At 36.3% G+C, this 20,133-nt stretch overlaps 1 protein-coding gene, 1 long non-coding RNA gene and 1 pseudogene across 2 annotated transcripts; 1 reads left to right on the top strand and 2 right to left on the bottom strand.

Moving 5' to 3' along the window:
- The first annotated feature begins 229 nt into the window (after positions 1-229).
- On the top strand, positions 230-1,005 carry LOC141719849 (secreted RxLR effector protein 161-like). Its single transcript, XM_074522215.1, has 3 exons — positions 230-233; positions 332-834; positions 925-1,005. The coding sequence occupies exons 1-3, from the start codon at positions 230-232 to the stop codon at positions 1,003-1,005; spliced, it is 588 nt and encodes a 195-aa protein (XP_074378316.1).
- A 1,709-nt stretch (positions 1,006-2,714) lies between these two features.
- On the bottom strand, positions 2,715-6,683 carry LOC141721250 (G-type lectin S-receptor-like serine/threonine-protein kinase At4g27290; annotated as a pseudogene).
- A 4,563-nt stretch (positions 6,684-11,246) lies between these two features.
- On the bottom strand, positions 11,247-12,493 carry LOC141721251 (uncharacterized). The gene is made up of 3 exons (XR_012574679.1): positions 12,395-12,493; positions 12,172-12,241; positions 11,247-11,390 (listed from the first exon to the last, which is right to left on the bottom strand). It is a non-coding gene; the product is annotated as an uncharacterized LOC141721251 (long non-coding RNA).
- Positions 12,494-20,133: the final 7,640 nt, after the last annotated feature.

Genomic DNA, 20,133 nt, shown 5'->3' on the forward strand with positions numbered 1-20,133 from the left:
GATTTGATTACCAGAAAACTTACTCTCCTGTGATGGATGGAGTCATTTTTCGTTTTTTGATAGGTATGACTTGTATGGAAAGATATTTATATGAAAATCCTTGAAGGATTATAGATATATGAAACTAAGCCTCGACATTTATACTCAGTTAAATTACAACGATCATTATATGGATTAAAATAGTTTGGTCGTATGTGCTACAAGAGGCTTAGTGAATATTAATTAAATGATGGGTATGTCAATAATCAGGTGTGTCCATGTATGTTTATCAAAAGGTCATCAATTATTTTTATTATTATTGTTGTATATGTGGATAATTTGAATATTGTAGGTACTTTCGAAGATATTACTAACATTGCTGCTTATTTGAAAACTGAGTTTGAAATGAAAGATCTTGGAAAGACAAGATTTTTTTTAGGAATACAAGTGGAACACTTATCTTCGGGTATACTTGTTCATCAGTCCACTTATACAGAAAAGATTATTGATCGGTTCTACATGGACAAAGCTCATCCATTAACGACACCAATGGTTGCTCGATCACTCGAAGTTGAAAATGATCCATTCCGACCCAGAAAAGAAGATGAAAATGCACTTGGACCTAAAGTTCCATATCTTAGTGCTATTGGAGCTCTTATGTATCTTGCAAATAACACAAGACCCGATATTGCTTTTTCAGTAAACCTGTTGGCAAGATTCAGTTCTAATACAATTAAAAGGAATTGGGATGAAATCAAACACATATTCAGATATCTTCGTGGGACAATTGATCTCGTGTTATTCTTTCCACATAGTTCAAAGTCACAATTGACTGGATATGCAGATGCTGATCAAGTACATGTCAGATCATCATTTTGGACGATCAAAAACAGGTTATATATTCACATATTGTGGCACTGTTATCTTTGGAAGTCTACAAAACAGACTATGGCAGCAACTTCATCAAATCACGCAGAATTACTTGCAATTCATGAACCAAGTAGGGAATGTATTTGGCTAAGATAATACATCTTGTATCAGACAGTTAAAGGAAGGATATATCAAAAGGGATTGAACCAAACATATCTTACCAAAATTCTTCTATACGCATGAACTACAGGAAAATGGTGATATTGATGTACAACAAGTGCGCTCATGTGATAATCTTGTTGATTTACTTACACAGTCACTACCCACATCGATATTTGAAAAGTTACAGAATAATATTGGCATGCGGAGATTGAGAAACTTATTATAACAAGATGTCAAAGTGTGAGATGTTAAATTCAGGGGGAGACTGTACTCTTTTTCTTTCGTCAAGATTTTTATCCCACTAGGTTTTTCCTTGCAAGGTTTTAACGAGGCAGTTAATCTCTGAAGTAAACTCGCATTTGACAATCATGGGGGAGTGTTATAATATAACATTGATTGTCAAAACTTAATCAAGAAGACTCATAAAACTTATCGAGGAAGCCTCTCAAAACTTATCGAGGAAGACTTGCACAACTTCTTAGAGAAGAAACTTAGTAAGAAAGAATTGTAAACTTATTAAGGAAGACTTACGAAACTTACTAGTGAAGAACTACGATACTTATCAAAGAAGATTTATATAACTTCCTTAGTAAGACTTAGGGCTGTAAACGAACCGAGCTGATCGTTAGGCTCGACTCGACTCGACTCGTTTAACTCGACTCGACTCGTTAAGTAATCGAGCTCGAGTTCGAATAAGAAAATATGTTCGTTTAGCTTATCGAGTCGATCCGAATTTTACAAGTGGTCGTCTCGAACTCGACTCGAGATTGACTCGAGATCGACTCGACTCGTTAAACTCGACTCGAACTCGACTCGATAAGTAATATGAATAAAAAAAATCTAAATATATACATGAGCATGTTCTATCTCTACCCGTATTTTCCTAATTGGATTGGACTTAAATTTTATTTTATTTGGGCTGGGTCTTATTTGGACTCTAATTGGGACAAAAGACCAAAAAAAATTTAAAAATTAATGACCAACTCGAACTCGACTCGACTCGAAAAGTTCGTGAACAACTCGAACTCGACTCGGTTGTTAACAAACTCGAGTTCAAATATGAAAATCTGATCGTTAAACTTTTCGAACTCGACTCGACTCGTTAAGAAAAAACTCGAACTCGAACTCGTTAAGGAAAAACTCGTCTCGACTGGGTTCGTTTACGGCCCTAGTAAGACTTGTCAACCAAACCTCAATAAATAGGAACTTCAGTAATTGAAATCGGATATACTGAAACATATTGAAATACAATTCTTTCTTCAACTTCTATTCTCTCTACGTGATATTATTAAGTTATTCATAATCAAGTAATTCAAGATTTACAACACGGATTTACAACACGTTATTTGCAACAATACGTATATAATGTAAAAAAATAATGGGGAAGACCGGATCGATATTCATGTATATAAAAGTCACCTTAAACAATTGCCCTCTCACCTATTTACACCAGTTTAGATGCCAGTTTAGATGCAGAAAGATGTGATTGCAATTTGCAAATGAAATATATATGTACATGAATTTGGCAAAAACAGAGTATGAAGTAGTTAAGTGTATAAGATGTATGTAAAACGTATGTAAACCCTTCAGAGTTGAGAAACTTTGTTTGCAAAGACACAGCTTGAATAGTGAAACACAGAAGCATGTAACTATGTAAGACATTAACAAGAGCACCGTTTAAATTGCAGTAAGATACTATGCACTAAAATAAATGGGCTACAAGTAATCTCGTTTCTTTCATCTCGATCTATCTAAACCGATTTTGATTCAATATGATCATGAGAAGCTGCACAGAATTTAATTTGTAATGAAATCGCAAATTAAAGCTATTTTTAGACAAACTGTATCCAAATTTGTTACCATGTGTAACAGCAATAGTTAGGTGAACATTACCCTATCAATAAGAGGCTCTCAGCTCTATCAACAATTATGATTTTGGTATTGAAATGCCTCTTCTCTGTCTGTTATGTATATCAGTTCAATAAACTGTTGATCACTTGAGCTTGACGTTGAACTCATAATTTATCTAGGGGCCATATCGGTAACACTTATATAATTGGATGAAGAAGTAGAAGAGTCTCCTTGCTGCATTTTCGTCTCTGTAAAAAATCCAGGTTGTGTAGGCTCAGGTAGGGCATTTTCACTAGTTAGCATTTGTACCACGGTCGCCATTGTTGGCCTATCCTCTGGATACTGTTGCACGCATAGCAACCCTATTTGGACAGCTCTAAACACATCAAACTGAGGGTGATGGCTTGACTTTGCAACAACCTTATCGACTAGGTCAAACACACTTCCAATTGCATAGCTTCTCCATGCCTGAACAATTTGGTAAAATTAGTATATTTAATAACCATAATATAAGAAATTTGAGAAACTTTATTGTTTAATGACCTAGGGACTTACATGCCGAAGAAGGTTAAGATTGTGATCCTGTTGAGATACATTTTTGTTTCTCTTCCCGCTCACTATCTCTAACAGCAATACCCCAAAACTATAGACATCAGATTTCACCGAGAATATGCCATCAAGTGCATACTCAGGGGACATGTAACCGCTGCAACAATATAACAAACAATGTATCAGATTTTGGTTCCTAAAGCATTATCTCTTCAGGAAACAATAGATTCTTACTATGTTCCAACTACTCTAGTTGTATTGGCTCCAGTTTCAGTCTCTCCACAGATCCTTGCTGTGCCAAAGTCTGAAATTTTAGGATTCATCTCATGATCGAGTAAAACATTGCTGGCTTTGAGATCCCTATGAATGATCCGCAGTCTGGAATCTTGATGAAGCTAGAGAAGTCCCCGTGCGATGCCGTTTATGATGTTGTAACGCATAGGCCAGTCAAGTGCCTTGCTTTGATTTTTATCTATTCAATTGGTCATTAACTTAATCCACTATTTTAAGGAAACAGCAATGATGAATGTAATAATCCGGTTCCTAATTTGTAAAAGAAGACAGCAATATTGAGAAGGACATACATACCAAAAATGAACAAGTCTAAGCTTTTGTTAGGCATGTATTCATACACCAACAATCTTTCTCCTTCCTGCACAGAACATCCAAGAAGCTTCACAAGGTTTCGATGCTGAAGTTGAGCAATGCATGAAACTTCATTTTTAAATTCTTTTGGCCCTTGTGTGGAATCCTTTGACAGCCTCTTTACAGCTATTTCATTTCTCTTGTCAAGTATACCCTAAAAATCAAATAATAAAAAGCAACTCTATGGGTCAGGAGTGAGGATAACACACCAACTAACTCTTTTATTACGCTTCAAAGAAAATGCATAGCAATTGCACTGTTGAACATTTGCAATATATCTCTTCAAGAAGAGAGTAATGGTACCAGTATGGTTACATATGTTCAGTGAGTGGCCTAAACTTTTTTCCTTAATCAGGTGCAGCACCATGGTACTTACCTTATACACTGGCCCAAAGCCACCTTCTCCAAGCTTGGAGTCTTTAGAAAAGCCATTGGTGGCATTAGCTAAAGTTATGAAGTCAAACAAAGGCAACTCCAAATCATCTTCACGATTCCCATTGCCCTCAGAATACAGTCTTCTAATCCCTGCAATTTCTACAGTTAAAGCAAATCAACCTAAACTCAACTTAACAGTATATACCACTAGAAAGAAAGAGGGTCCGGAGAAACATGGATAAAAAGTAGGCGTACCCTTAGGCCTGCATCTAAGGGCAGAGTAAAAGCTAAAAACAAAAGTTTTAAAAAAAAACAAGTACAAGGATTTTCTAGATTATCAAATTACCTTCTGCCCGCTTCTTCCTTCTCTTCCAAACTACCCACAGTACGCCAAGTCCTATCATAATGATCGACATGATAGGGATGATTACCAACTGTACTTTGAATCTTCCATTTTTACCTTAATAGTTTGCCAGAAAGTATAGTTAGTTCACTAGTTACAACAAATAAGTGACAATGGCTTAGCAAAAAAAAGTGACAATGGGACTCGGTATTACCAACACCATCAAAGTGCTAGCTAATCCATGGATGCAATCAGTTGTACAAATATGGTACTAGTTCAAGACATTAATTTTACCTGATGGAGGAGCAGGTAACTCAGAAGCAGCCATTCTTATGTATAGATCTTGCCCGTTTTCTTTAAGCTCTCTAATATCAATAAGCTCATTGAACCATAACAAGCATCCGCTTCCACTACCTCTAATATCGGTATTTGCATAAGCTGTACAAGAGCAATTCTTCATGCATACCTTCTTACATTCATCAAGACTCACATTACTAGCAAACCAAGAACGCTGAGGATCGGGTAATTTCAACCCCGAATGCATCACGAATCCCTCTCCATCCCCACAACTCAGTTGTACTTTCCTTTCACATCCACCGGACCAATCTGCAATATCCCATTCGTTTTTATTCTTTGGCTGAAATTTACTTAAGCATTCACATGCAGGAGAACTGTCAATGTTGCAACTTCCATAAGGTCCACACAGTGCATAACGATCGCAATCATCTATCTGAGCAGTAAGATAAAGTTTCCAGAGTTGAAATTTTTCAATCCATGTCCATCTTTGCAAATAACCCAGTGGATGTAATATCATCCTCGATGCAACTGAAGCATTAATAAGTTCGTAATGATAGTACAACTCCTTATCATTAGAAACAAAATCAAACTTATAAATTGGATTGGGTTTCAAGTTAGGCGTGCCAGAAAACCTTACACCATTCCAAGGCCCTCCTCGGGATTGTATGACATTTCCTTTTCTGAGTATTTCCTGTGGAAATCCATTACGATCAATATGAAATGTATATTCGCCTACAGATGGATCATCCTCACTTTTCCAAGAACTGAGGTATCTTTCAAGCCCAGTTTCCAAATTCCACCCGAGCTTAGCACCCGGTAAAAATGTATTTCCAGGTATATCAAAACTTTGCCACAGGTAATTTTCAGGGTCACTGTCAGTTTCATCTCTAATAATAAGATTACCAGAATCTAACAGCTGCACCACAGGAACATTTACAGAAGTTGAAGAGTTTGATGACCAAACTACATAATCAGAACCATTGAGAACAACAAGATTTCCATTGCTATTAAGTTTCAAGAGACCAGAAGTAGTTTTAAGAGGAGTTTCTCTATTAGCAATCCATACAATTGTCTTCTGCGGTATTTTCTTGTACCATATACCCACGTATCGATTTGTAGAACTTCCAAGATTAAAGAAACCAAGCTCGAAATATCTACCTTTTGAAACAATGGTACTACCATCTCTAATGTTTTGGTTGGCTTTTATAATATCTACTTGTGCTATAGAGTTTAGTGACTGAGAGAAAAATAGAATGTAGAATGTTAATGTAACCAAAGCAGCTGTAGAACTATGGCTTTCCATTTTCTTTCTTTATTGTCTCTCTTTGGGTTAACCAAAAAGAAGTGAAAAATAAGAGTTCTATAAATGATCAAGGAAAATTATATTGGTTACAAGAAAGATGCAAGACCTCAGATTCTAATGTCAACAGTCAATAATATTAACTGATTTTTAAAATAGTTACAATTATTTGTAAATGTCAGTGGAATTAAGTAGATTTAAGATGTTGATCATGAAATTACTAATTTTGGACTATAGAATCTTATAAATGAGGGACATAACATCACCTCAAAAAACATAAATTTATGGATGTAAAGAACATTACCAGACACCTTTCCATCATCACACAGTTGCAACATCTAAAGTCTAAATGACTTGTCTTTAGAATATCAGGGTCTTCTGTAGATTATTGTCCACATATTTCAGTTTTAATACATGCTGCACTTTACTGATTTGATTCAAGGTGCAAATTATGTGTGATGTGGTTGATGTTGGACCAGGCTAATTTGGTACTTTGAAAAATAAATCAATTACATTCCGTAATTTTGCAATTTGTTTGAGAAAATAACAGATATTAATATCTTACCAAATTCATAATCAAAATTTGAATATTGTTGACATTTAAATTTTTTTTTTAAAAATCCTGCAAGCACTTGCTTGAATACACCCAGATTGTGAAGAAGAATGGTGAGTCAAGATGGCCCCTGGATAGTAACATTCTAGCACTGTCAGTTTGAAAATAGAATGCAGTAATCAAATATCTATTATCACACGAAAATTCTTGCAAGTCGGTTCTTGGAATTAACCAGGCTGAAAAGTCCCAATCCTGATTTTTTCTACAGATGAAACAATAGTGTCTCCATCTTCGACAATGTACTAGTAGCAATCTTATTGTCAACTCTTCAACTGCACTAAAATTTTAACGTAGCTAAACAAGCATGTCAACAAAAGCTGCAGATGGTTTTCGTATTGTATCTCCTCTAATGAATTATGTATAGCTTTATTATACATAAATTATTTTTTTCCGCGAAAAAAACTTAATGTCACCTTCTTCATGAATATAGCAAGCCAGTAGAGATGTGTTATGATTTGTTTCTCTCATACTTGGGTGAAAACTAGAGCAGTAACACAAATTTAACTATAAGTCGAGAAGGTTGATATTTATGACTGGGATGAGTAAAAATTTTGTTTCTCTTCCTGCTCACTATCTCTAACAGCACTACATTTATGTTTAATTTAAAATCTGCCATCAATAACATATTTAGGGGACAAGTAGCCACTGCAAGGACATTCCGAAGAATTTCAGATTTTGGCTAATGGAAGAACTAAGTTTTAAGAAAGGTAGAGATTCTTATTATGTTTCGACAGCTCTAGTTGAGTTGGCTCCAGATCCCCTCTCCCTGAAGATCCTTGCGGCGCTAAGATTTGAAATTTTTTATTCATATATTGTTCAAGGAGAACATTGTTGGTTTTAGAGAAGCCTCTTACTATGCTGTTAATGATGTTATAGAGCATAGGGCCAAACTGCGTTGCTTTGTTTATACTTAATAGATTGGTCATTAATTCATTGTAGTAAAATCACTGTTTAAGAAACAAAAGGATGAACAAACTGCTTGAATATCTGATTAAAAGAAGACATATAGCTTATTGAATAGGATAATTTACCAAAGATAAACTGGTCTAAGCTTTTATTAGACATGTACTCATGCACCAACATTCTTTTCCATTCTGTACAAAATAGTCAAGATGCTTCACAAGGTTCCAGTGCAGAAGAAGAGCAAAACATGAAACTTCAATTAAAAGTCTTCCAACCCTTACCATTAATTCTTTAAAAGCCTGTTTACATCTACTAATTAGCTCTCTTCGAGCATACCCTAGAAAATGTCAATGTGACAGTGTCGTATTCTGCAATGGAATTATTTATTCTGTTATGTAACACCAACTCATTGAGTCTACCAGTTTGAATCCTGTCAACAGGATTTCTATCAACATGTTGAAACTAAGTGTTTACACATTATTCTATCAGCCTCTTGATTTCTGCAGATACCAGTCACCCTGGATCAAAGCAGCGGAATGGTAATTACCTTAACTAGCATAGATTGGAATGAAGCCATTGGATGCATCAGCCAAGGTTGTGAAGTCAAACAATGGAACCTCCATGCCCTCATTACCATCCCTATTGTCCCCATCATTTTCAAATAAAGCTTTGTTGAGTTGTTGTCCCTGCAACTTTGACAACCAAAGGCACGCAGTATATCCTAAACACAAAGTTGTGAGAAAACCCTAGAATTTGTTAGATTATACTATAACCAGCATGTGCTTCCTTTTGTTCCTGCTTGCTAACTGGCATGCGCCAAGCAATTTTCTTAAAGTCAGCAAGGTTTTGTAAAAAAATTTCACTTTTTTATAGAAGATCATGATGATAGTTAGAGGATCTGCAGTGTGGATGTAACACCCCCAAATCCGGGGTCAGGGATTCGGGTTGTCACGAGTTTCATATCCCTTAACAACACTTAATCTTAACAATCAACCAATTACTGCGTACTGTGACCCCACAATATACACACACAGCAAGTTATAGTCTCAGAGATGAATACCCAAAAAAGTAACACAAGTCATTTTATTCCACATAATAAGCCATTACACCTCAAGAAAGTTCTGAATAAATTTACATTTCTTTGCCATTATTACAATTCATATTATACATAAGTCTGGTTTATCAATAGTTGAAAACCTAGCCTATTGGTAGCTCCTACCTCAGCTACGACGGCATCAACGCTTCCAGAAAACTGCGGAACATTTTCTAACCGCTTGCGAATTGGAAGCTTGATCCTGTTCATCTTGTCTATCTGATGTTGTGTGATGAAAGAAGAAAGCAAGGGTGAGCAACAAGCCCACCAAAATAATATGTATAATGATTTAGAATATATGAGCATTCTCATAGTACTCATAAAAGTCTTGGTCAAGAAGAAATGAACCAAGTTTGATATCTTACCGTGACCAAGTCGCAAAATATTCAGTATATATGTATATATACTTTTCAAAATCTTGGAAGTCCTCTTCCATGCATAATATACACAGAGTTCCAGTTTATAACTGTATAAAAATATCGTTGCAAGGTGATCTCATATATCTAACCTTGTCTCAACGTTTTTCTGAAAATCTTTGTCATGCATAAGATAATCATTTACTAGATATAAGTTTAAAAGATGAAGTTACAAGATACTCCAATATACTTATATATTTTCCGAATACTACTTGAACTACCACCGTTCAAGTTATAATTAGTTCATCCCATAGATTAAGCTACAAGACAAAACTTGTATAGAATCAATTTTAAAATATCATTAAAATAAAATGAAGTTACGAGATACTTCATTTGATGCAAACATCATTTTGAAAGCTTGACCCTGCCAACACTCAACAATCGCCCAACCGTAGCCTTTCTATCGAGGTGCTCTGGGTAGTGTTGCAGAAATATCCAACTAGATGATGAACTCATTACGGGAGTTTGTCGCGCCAGGAAGACCACTTACGATGATCAGTCGCAGTAGTACAACCCCACCATTTTCTACATGTAGAGGAGAACCTGTCGGATTTACTTGTCAACCGAACACTGGACTCCTAAGGAATGGACCGTCTTAGCGGAACTTCCAGGCCATTTTGGCCAATATAATCAGGCTGGGCCGGCACCACTCGACCACTTACGCCACTCCTAGTTCAGATGAAATCCATGACTCTGAAACGTAAAGCCTGTCCCCACTTTCCCCAAGTAGAAACTTGTCGATACGGCTCCACCAAGAAGTCGTATCTAGTTGGAAAGGAAAACTCACCGACATTTCCCAGGCGATGCCTGTTAATGGATTAACTTGTTCCAAGAATTTTACTTCCCGAGTATTGGGTAAGTAATCAAAAACTCTTTTATCAAGACAACAACCTTGTTGCGAATATAAAACATACCACAGAGTCGGATCCCTCAGGTTTTGAGCGAGTATTTAAATCCCATTCGAAAGGAGGATCTTACATATAAAAAAATGAGTTTTGGGATCCGCTCTAACTTTTAAAATCATTTTTAAGACTCGCAAAACATTTTTAAGAATGTTTGGAGTGATGTTCATTTAATAAAATAAATCAGTCCCAATATATTAGAAAATATCTGAATATTATTATTTAAATAATATTCCCATAAAGAATAATCTTTATAAAAATAATTGAAGTAGAAGTTGTAAAACTTATACTTGAAATGAATATTAAATAACCAAAGATATACTTATACGAAAGTACTATCTTTATTTGAATAATCAAAAGTAAGTTTGATTATCGATACATTATTCTTTAATAAAATAAATAATAATAATTAGTAAATAATCAGAGTCATAAGTCATCGAATGAATATTCAAAATAATATTCATTAATAAATTAAGAGGAGTCATATGTCCTCGAATGAATATTCAAAATAATATTCAATAATAAAATAAACGGGATCATAAGCCCTCGAATGAATATTCAAAATAATATTCAATAATAAAATAAACGGGATCATAAGCCCTCGAATGAATATTCAAATTAATATTCATTAATAAAATAAACGGAGTCATATGTCCTCGAATGAATATTCAAAATAATATTCATTAATAAAAGAAAGTTATCGAATAAACCTTATTTGATTCATAATTTTAAAAACTATTCATATATATATATATAAATATATATATTATACTCGGGAGCATCGACTCCCGGTTTTAGAAAAAAGTTCACCTTTGGGTCCCCTATACTAAGGGTATATGCAAATTACCGCTTATCTCTAGCATAGGTATTATCAACTGAATCAACAGATATGTGTGTCAAGAATACGAAACAGGCATGCATATATACCATATCACATGCTACAATATATCGCAAGAATTTGCTAATTAACCAACATGCATCTATCGCAAGATAATGCATATACAAATATATACATCACAACAATAGTATAGCTTGTAGAAAACTTGCCTGAGCGACTGGGGGTTACAAATGGCTTGAGACGAGTCTGGTAACCTATAAACAAAATATAAGTTGGAATTAAACCAAAGTCACTTATAAACCTATACTTTAACCAATTTAGACTCTAACGCTCGCTTTGCGCTTACTGATTCTCTTAAGTCGCTCGAGTACCCTCGGCTCCACCATTTTTAATAAATTAACCATTACGAGCTTTAAGGCAATTCTTTCGCGAGTGCCTTACCAACTGCCTAACACACTTTACATAAATGTTTCATACTCCAATTAGTCCTTTTAGGTCTTTAACCTATATTTCAAAGTAAGGCGAGGGGTAATGATTCGTTCGCGAAACGCCGTTACTTAAAACGGTCGTTTCTCCTAAACCGTTCATCAGATTCAAACGAACTACATATCAAAACGAAGCTCGTAACATGAACTATCTAATAATGGCAATGGTCAAAACCTAACAGTGAGTTCACGGGTCCTAATGTTAAGAACAAAATCAGCCTAAAGTAAATCGGACATTACGACGGCTATGTTTACGCGATTACCCAAATTTAAACCACTCCAAATCATCTCACAATCAACATCCCAACCAAAACTCCATTCATACTACATCATAACAGCCCCAACAACTTCACATTATCAATTTATACTATTCTTAAACATGAATTTAAACTACACTTAAGTTCATTAATCAAAATCCAAGAACTACCACTCCAAAAACTTTACAAAACCAACTAATCTCTACATTCACAACAAGCAAGCCTCTCATGAATTATAACAACAAAACTAAACCTAATTACTCAAATAAAGTTAGGGTTTGGAGGGGTTATACCTTCCTTGGAGAGTGGAGAATCAATAAGGAAGCTTTAATTAACCACTAGTTATCTTTACTAAGCTTGAATCTTGAAGAAAACATAAGAAAACACAAAGTTAGTTCTTGAAAACACTATTCATCAAGAACTTTGATGAATTGATTAGCTATGTAAATCATGGAATCTTGAGCTTTAACTTATGGCTCATCTAAGTTATGAATTATGGAAGCTAAAGAAACAAACCTCTTGATTTTTGAAGGTGTGTAGCTAGGGTTTTGAAATTTCTTCCTTGGTTTAAGAAGAAAAAGCCGAGAGCTTTTGTTCTTGAAGAAGAGAAGTCAACTTCTAATTTTGATGAAATGAATTGTTTTGGCTTGGTTGATTGCTTTTGATTTGTTTTGTTACCTTTTTACCATGGTAATTTTTTGTGTGGTTCTAATTCAACCAACAACACACTTTGCTTGGTCATGCTTATGTCACCATGTGATGTCACCCTCCCTCATTTGTCCTCTTCTCATTGGTTTAATGACATCATCCCCACTAATCTCTTTGATTAGCTTCTAATTACTTGGCTAATGACCGTTGATCTGTTATACAGTTCGCTTAACTTTCGTTTTCGTTTATCGTTTGAGGGATCATACCCGGGATCTTATTACTTGGGTTCCCTTAACTTTTCTCAATACATTATATTCCTTTGATGATCCTCTCTTACAATTTTTGAATTTAAATCCTTTTTATCCTGTTACCTTATACTCAATTCTTTCGATATCTGGTGGATTTTCGGGAAAAATCAAAGTATTCGGATTTGGATTCTGACGATCTATACATACACTTATATACCACATAGAGTACTAATAATATCCCAGAAGATCAATAAAAGAACCTCTTCATAGTGTGGCATGAAAAATTTTCTTAATCAGCATAATCAGCAAAATACTATTCATAAGGGTTTCAAAAATTCCAAAAATTGGGGTTATTACAGTCTCCCCTCCTTAAAAGGATTCCGTCCCGGAATCAGATAGAAAATGAGTAGGGATACTTTCTTAGAATTGCACTTCTAACTCTTACATAATTTTCCCACATTGTGGTTCTACCATCAAACTCTGACTAGTTTGATAACTCTTCTCCTAAGCATTTGTCCATTTTTGATCTATAACCCTTCCTGGTTGCTCCATGTAGGTTACGTCTGGTTGCATGTCTATGTGCTCATATGCCCCTATTTATCTGGCATCCGAATTACACTTCCTTAACATTGATACGTGGAACACGTTATGAACTTGCTACATGTTCGGGGGTAGGGCTAGCTCATATGCTAACTTTCCAATACGACTTAATACCACAAAGGGTCCAACAATTCGTAGGCTTAGCTTTCCTTTCTTTTTGAACCTCATCAATCCTTTCCAAGGGATACCTTTAACATTACTAGGTCCCCAATTTCCTATTCTTTGTCCTTTTGTGTCGAATCAACATACTTTTTATGTCCATCTTGGGCTACTACCAGCCATCCTCTGATTAAATCTATTATATCCTTGGTCCTTTGAATCACTGCTGGTCCGAGCATCTTGCGCTCTACTACTTCATCCTAACATAAGGGAGATCGACATTGTCTTCCATCAAAGATCTCATAAGACGACATCTCGATACCTGACATACGATCTATTATCGTGAGAAGACTCATCCGCGTTAAGTGATCATTCCAAATTCTTCCAAGTCTATTGCACAGACTCTTATTATAGCTTTTAGCATTAGAGCTTTTGCTTCTCAATACCCATTCATTTCCAGTTCGTAATCGCTACTACCTTCCGTTCCTAATATTATACTGGTTACACCTTTGCTCGTTAGCATTCTATAACCTTTTAATAATCGCGTCAACCTTAGTATCACGAACGCGTTAGAATCGGAATACCACCATACTTGGTACCACCTCCTCTCTAGTTGCCTCCATCTTCGAAAGTTTGGTCCTTCATATAGAAGTAAAAGAATTTATTGAGAGATCATTATGATCATGAACACTTGTTACATTGCATAGTTAGTACAGAAGGTGGCCAGCCTTTAGTACTTGACAAGCAATTAAACAACATGTGGTATCCTACTAGGCTTCTATCACACAGATAGATAGTCATTCGGCAATACCTCCCCTTCTGGAAGGGTTGTTCTTCTCAGCTTATACAAAATGAAAAGGAGAGAAAAGAATGAATTGAAGAGAATTGTATATATATAAATTATGTTGCCACAAAATATCTGGCTTGGAATTTACCTCTGAACTATAGAGGTTTGTCATAGGAGAACAAAACATATACGTATATATATCAACATCAGGTATTCGCTATTCCGTCCATCATTCTATGGACCCATGCTGTTCCTCGAGCTTATACACAATCACCTTTGAAACTCCCTCGATATCGAAACTCGAATCTGGGACCTCATTCTAGACATCATCGTTACTAGAATTTTATGCTTGCACTACAACCTTCCTCGTATAGTAATACGACTCTCTATTGATAGAAGGAATAAATATTCAATAGGTAAATAATCGACCTAGTTTTTCTATCAAAGATAACTTATACGTCAACACGACCCGATTAGTGGTACTCAATCTCAACATCCATTCCAATACAACTCTCACGGTTGTAATCGACTCATTACTCGCAGAATCATTGTTGCATTACTATGGTCCACCACTGACCTACTGTCGTCATTCACTTTCCATGAAATCTTAATATCTAACCATACGGAGTCCATACATGTCGTATAGAATTCTTCTAAGGAGTTAACATAATCACCATTCATAATTCATGAAGAACACTCCAAATTCTGACGTACTTTCATGACATGAAGCAGATAAAATTGCAAAAGAGTTTCAATCAAAGCAACGATAGCAGGTTAATACCATTCTTAATCATATGCCTTAAATAGAAGACTTAACTCAAAGGTTCGTCTAGTCCTTTTTGAAAAATGGTCCTGGCTTATCTCAAGATAGTACCTTCTGAGATAGATAGCCCACTCATGGCGATTACATGAATTAAACCTTTACCAACTACTATTACGGTTGGGTATTGCACAGTCATCAGAAGGAATGTCAATCTTCCAAACCATATACAACCTTCACAGCTTTAACCATCATCACTGTATTCCTTTGGCACAAGCGCCTATAATTATCCTCTTACCTTTAAGGTGTCGGCCACCTCTTTGGCCTTTCCTGATAGTAAAATTTCCTTACAGTCAATGTCATTTTAACCACCTCCAAATAAATTTTCTACCTCATTTCAATCACTGCTTATGTGAAGATGTTTTCCTTAAAATCTGATGAGTAAAAAAAAAATATCACCATTTTTCCATAAGTTATTGCCTCAGTCTTTAGAGGTTAATCACTGTCACGGCTGACTCTCAATCATACTTAGAACATCTTTTATCTTAGGTCCTAATTTCCCTGAACAATTTCGACCTTTACTGGTTCGATCCATACTTTCTCGTGGTTTAACACGTGCCCCACTTGGCATCATTATAATTACATCATATTTCCTTTATCAACATTTCTATTCTTGAGAATTTTGAGTATTACCTTTCTCCTTGTAAAACCTCTAAGGTTATCCTTGAATCGTTCCTCCTGTATTCCCTAGATACAGGGCATATCAAGATACCATTTATTAATACCAGAATCATTGTCTATATACTTCTGAAAAATTTCTCCACTGATTCCTAAAGGTTGTTATTACCTTAATCCTTTCCAATTCATACTGTCAAAACTCATATTATCCCTATTAAGGGTGAAATGCCAACCTTTATGCATTTCCCTAGGATTCATTTTAAGTTACCGATGTTCTATCCTTAATTCCACCTTTAAAAAGGTACATGCATCCTTCCATGGATAAATCAAGTCATATATTCCTGATAAGGGTGTCTTATTCAATCATTTCCACCTCGATAGTATATGCCTAATTTCACAATAACATCTGTATTCAAAATGAGGTCAATCAATATGGCCTCCAAAAGATAACAACGGTTATCCGCTTTTCTTGCCTAATTTGGTAACGATAACAAGGATGTTCTGGAAGATATTGGTCGTGTTCAACGTGAACTTCTTCTTAATAATTCCTTATTTACTTTTGTTGTTTATCTCAACAGTCACCTCAATGCTGGGATATCTTTCATACCTGGCGTCTCCCTTTCTGGGTATCAAGCCACCAGTCTTACACTTCACATTCTTGAAGGTCACTCCCTTCATCCAATTTTCCTAATTTCTTACTTTCTCGTCTCCTTAGTCTATCCGCGTCTCATTATTTATCCTTCCAACTATCTCAAGGTTTCCTCGAATCCTCCCAACTTACAGGGAATAAAATATATGTATCTCTTATGCCTTCAACCATCAATTTTTAACTCATGGTGAATCACCCTCATCCTGACGATTACATACTTTTCTATTTCTATTGCTACGAGTCTTTAGGGTTTCCTCATACCCAACTCCCTTATCATTCCTCAAACTCTATTGCCTTTATATTCCTTTTCACTTCAATTTCTTTTTATTTTCCTTTCTCTTATCATTATTTAATGAACCCACTAATTATTTACTTCAAACATCACGTCGTTCTGGGATTCTTGTCCTCCGAATGAATCTTTACAACTTTTACAATCTTAGATTCATAATTCATCATACTCGTCCGCCTTTGTTCTGGCTCTAAAGCTTTTACACTATCTCCATAACCTTGAGAATTACTTTCCCGAAAACAATTGATTGAACTTTTATCAGTTTATCATAACCTCTTGCTCCGTGCCTTTCTTGGTCTTTCACCAGTGGTGGCCCTTCTCTTAGGAGGGTAAGTGACAAAAATAGTCTTTTGTGATTCGTCCATCATTTAGAATCTCAAATGATTCCTATATTTCCTTTAGCCAGGCTCTTGCCTCGACCGGGTCAGCTTGTTCCTTGGAACTCTAAGGGCTTAGCGACTTAAAGGTCCTGAAAGAATTTCACACCACATTGTTTCCTCAAGGTGGTGGTTAGGGGTAAAAGTATAAGTTTTGTTTTAGGCAGGTCCATGGATTGCCCAATAGGAGTACCATCCTGGTTCTTCCTATCTTACTCAACTTCTGTTTTCTCAGTCTAAATATTTCTTCCTACTCCCCATAATTGGGGTCATCTTTTAATTTAAAATCCTCATTTTCCACTTCATTATATTCTGGGTTCCTTATAGCTTAATTACGACTTCCCTGATTATCACATTCAAGGTTTGCCCCTAATCTTATTCCTCATGGGGGCATAATGCTTGGAAAAAAAAATTGAGAATCTCTGGATATTTGTCTTATTTGCTTTGCTTAAGTCTTTCCCTCGTTCCGTCCTTGCATAATTGCAAATTATGAATTCTCAAGTTCTATAAACTTCATGACACTCTCTTAAGAGTTAATAGTGCAATTAACAATATGAACTTATCACAAACAGACTGATCTGAACTGAAATTAATGAATATATATATAACCATTTGTTCGAGGGTACAACAACTGAACACATTAAAGAGAATTACATCATTTGATCTGATCGCTTCTATCCCAAAAGTAATACCATAGATAATCATCTAGTCATTAAAACTAATCATTCATAACTTAGGCTAATCCTCCAAAAGCGGTGCTACATGAAACCCTTGTCTGATCGCTCTGGCTCTGCACACTACCATGGATCAAGAAATACGGGCATGCACGACATCCCTAACCTGCTCCATCACAGAGGTGATGATGTCTAAGATAGTTGCAAGTAGAGCTGGATCAATCTGACCCTCAAGATGGCCTCTAGCTGTAACACGGGTGGTAGCCTCAATCCTTTCCATGCTATGAGCTAATCCTGCCGGAAGTACCCCGCCCTCAATCCTTGGTGCAGTAAGTCGATCCAACAGATCACTCCTAACATTATGGGCCTCAGACAGGCCACCCAAAGTCATGTAATAATCGGCGATAAGAGAAGCCTGAGTGGTTGCATCTAGCAGTCCATGGGGTGCAGGTGGTGCAGGCCCAGGGGATCCAAATGGATAACCAAGCACGGTATCAGGTGACAATGGTGCAGGAGATAAAGGTGGCATTTCCTCAGTAGGTGCTGGCTCTGTACAGGGGAGGGAACATGAATTGGTGGAACCTCATGGATGTCTTCAGGAACCTCGGGAAGAGGGTCTGATATTGGTATAATTGGTGTCGTGGAAGGCCCCACTCCTTCTGCCCTCATTAACCTTTGTGCCCTTGGTAACTCTTCATCCTCTAGTGCCACCCTCGCGGCCATTCTTGCTCTGGTAGTCGCCCTGACTACGGTCATCAATTCCTCAGCGGTCCTCTCTTCATTCTCGTCAGGATCTTCCACGAGATCCTCCTCGGCAACAATCCCTTTTGGGATAACATCTTCAACTGCAACATTCTCAATATAAATCTCATCTGGTCCCTCGTTAAGGTACTCTATCAGATTCACAATTTGATCTCCAACATGTAATAAAACATCCCCATGCTGATGCTCCTGAACCTCAGGGTTCGGTGCCCAGCTGCCCTATACGAGAACGAACTATGTTACTATCATAATATTTATAAGGGTTCCCGTAAGGGTTTTAACTGTCAGTACTACGTTAAGTAGTCCGACCATGAACTTGGCAAGAGTTCTTATTATCTGAGTGAACTTATTATCTTAACGTCACATCATCTCTGAGGTTTATAACGCTTGGCTCTGATACCATTTCCGTAACACCCCCAAATCCGGGGTCGGGGATTCGGGTTGTCACGAGTTCCATATCCCTTAACAACACTTAATCTAACCTTGTCTCAACGTTTTTCTGAAAATCTTTGTCATGCATAAGATAATCATTTACTAGATATAAGTTTAAAAGATTAAGTTACAAGATACTCCAATATACTTATATATTTTCCGAATACTACTTGAACTACCACCGTTCAAGTTATAATTAGTTCATCCCAAAGATTAAGCTACAAGACAAAACTTGTATAGAATCAATCTTTAAAATATCATCAAAATAAAATGAAGTTACGAGATACTTCATTTGATGCAAACATCATTTTGAAAGCTTGACCCTGCCAATACTCAACAATCGCCCAGCCGTAGCCTTTCTATCGAGGTGCTCTGGGTAGTGTTGCAGAAATATCCAACTGGATGATGAACTCATAACGGGAGTTTGTCGCGCCAGGAAGACCACTTACGATGATCAGTCGCAGTAGTACAACCCCACCATTTTCTACATGTAGAGGAGAACCTGTCGGATTTACTAGTCAACCGAACACTGGACTCCTAAGGAATGGACCGTCTTAGCGGAACTTCCAGGCCATTTGGGCCAATATAATCAGGCTGGGCCGGCACCACTCGACCACTTACGCTACTCCTAGTTCAGATGAAATCCATGACTCTGAAACGTAAAGCCTGTCCCCACTTTCCCCAAGTAGAAACTTGTTGATACGGCTCCACCAAGAAGTCATATCTAGTTGGAAAGGAAAACTCACCGACATTTCCAAGGCGATGCCTGTTAATGGATTAACTTGTTCCAAGAATTTTACTTCCCGAGTATTGGGTAAGTAATCAAAAACTCGTTTATCAAGACAACAACCTTGTTGCGAATATAAAACATACCACAGAGCCGGATCCCTCAGGTTTTGAGCGAGTATTTAAATCCCCTTCGAAAGGAGGATCTTACATATAAAAAAATGAGTTTTGGGATCCGCTCTAACTTTTAAAATCATTTTTAAGACTCGCAAAATATATTTAAGAATGTTTGGAGTGATGTTGATTTAATAAAATAAATCAGTCCCAATATATTAGAAAATATCTGAATATTATTATTTAAATAATATTCCCATAAAGAATAATCTTTATAAAAATAATTGAAGTAGAAGTTGTAAAACTTATACTTGAAATGAATATTAAATAACCAAAGATATACTTATACGAAAGTACTATCTTTATTTGAATAATCAAAAGTAAGTTTGATTATCGACACATTATTCTTTAA

Source organism: Apium graveolens, chromosome 4 (assembly GCF_009905375.1).
Source record: "Apium graveolens cultivar Ventura chromosome 4, ASM990537v1, whole genome shotgun sequence".
NCBI lineage: Eukaryota > Viridiplantae > Streptophyta > Magnoliopsida > Apiales > Apiaceae > Apium > Apium graveolens.

Coding starts and splice junctions, on each gene's coding strand:
- LOC141719849 (XM_074522215.1), top strand. Junction 835..924: donor GATATGCAGATGCTGATCAA/GTACATGTCAGA, acceptor TCTACAAAACAG/ACTATGGCAGCAACTTCATC.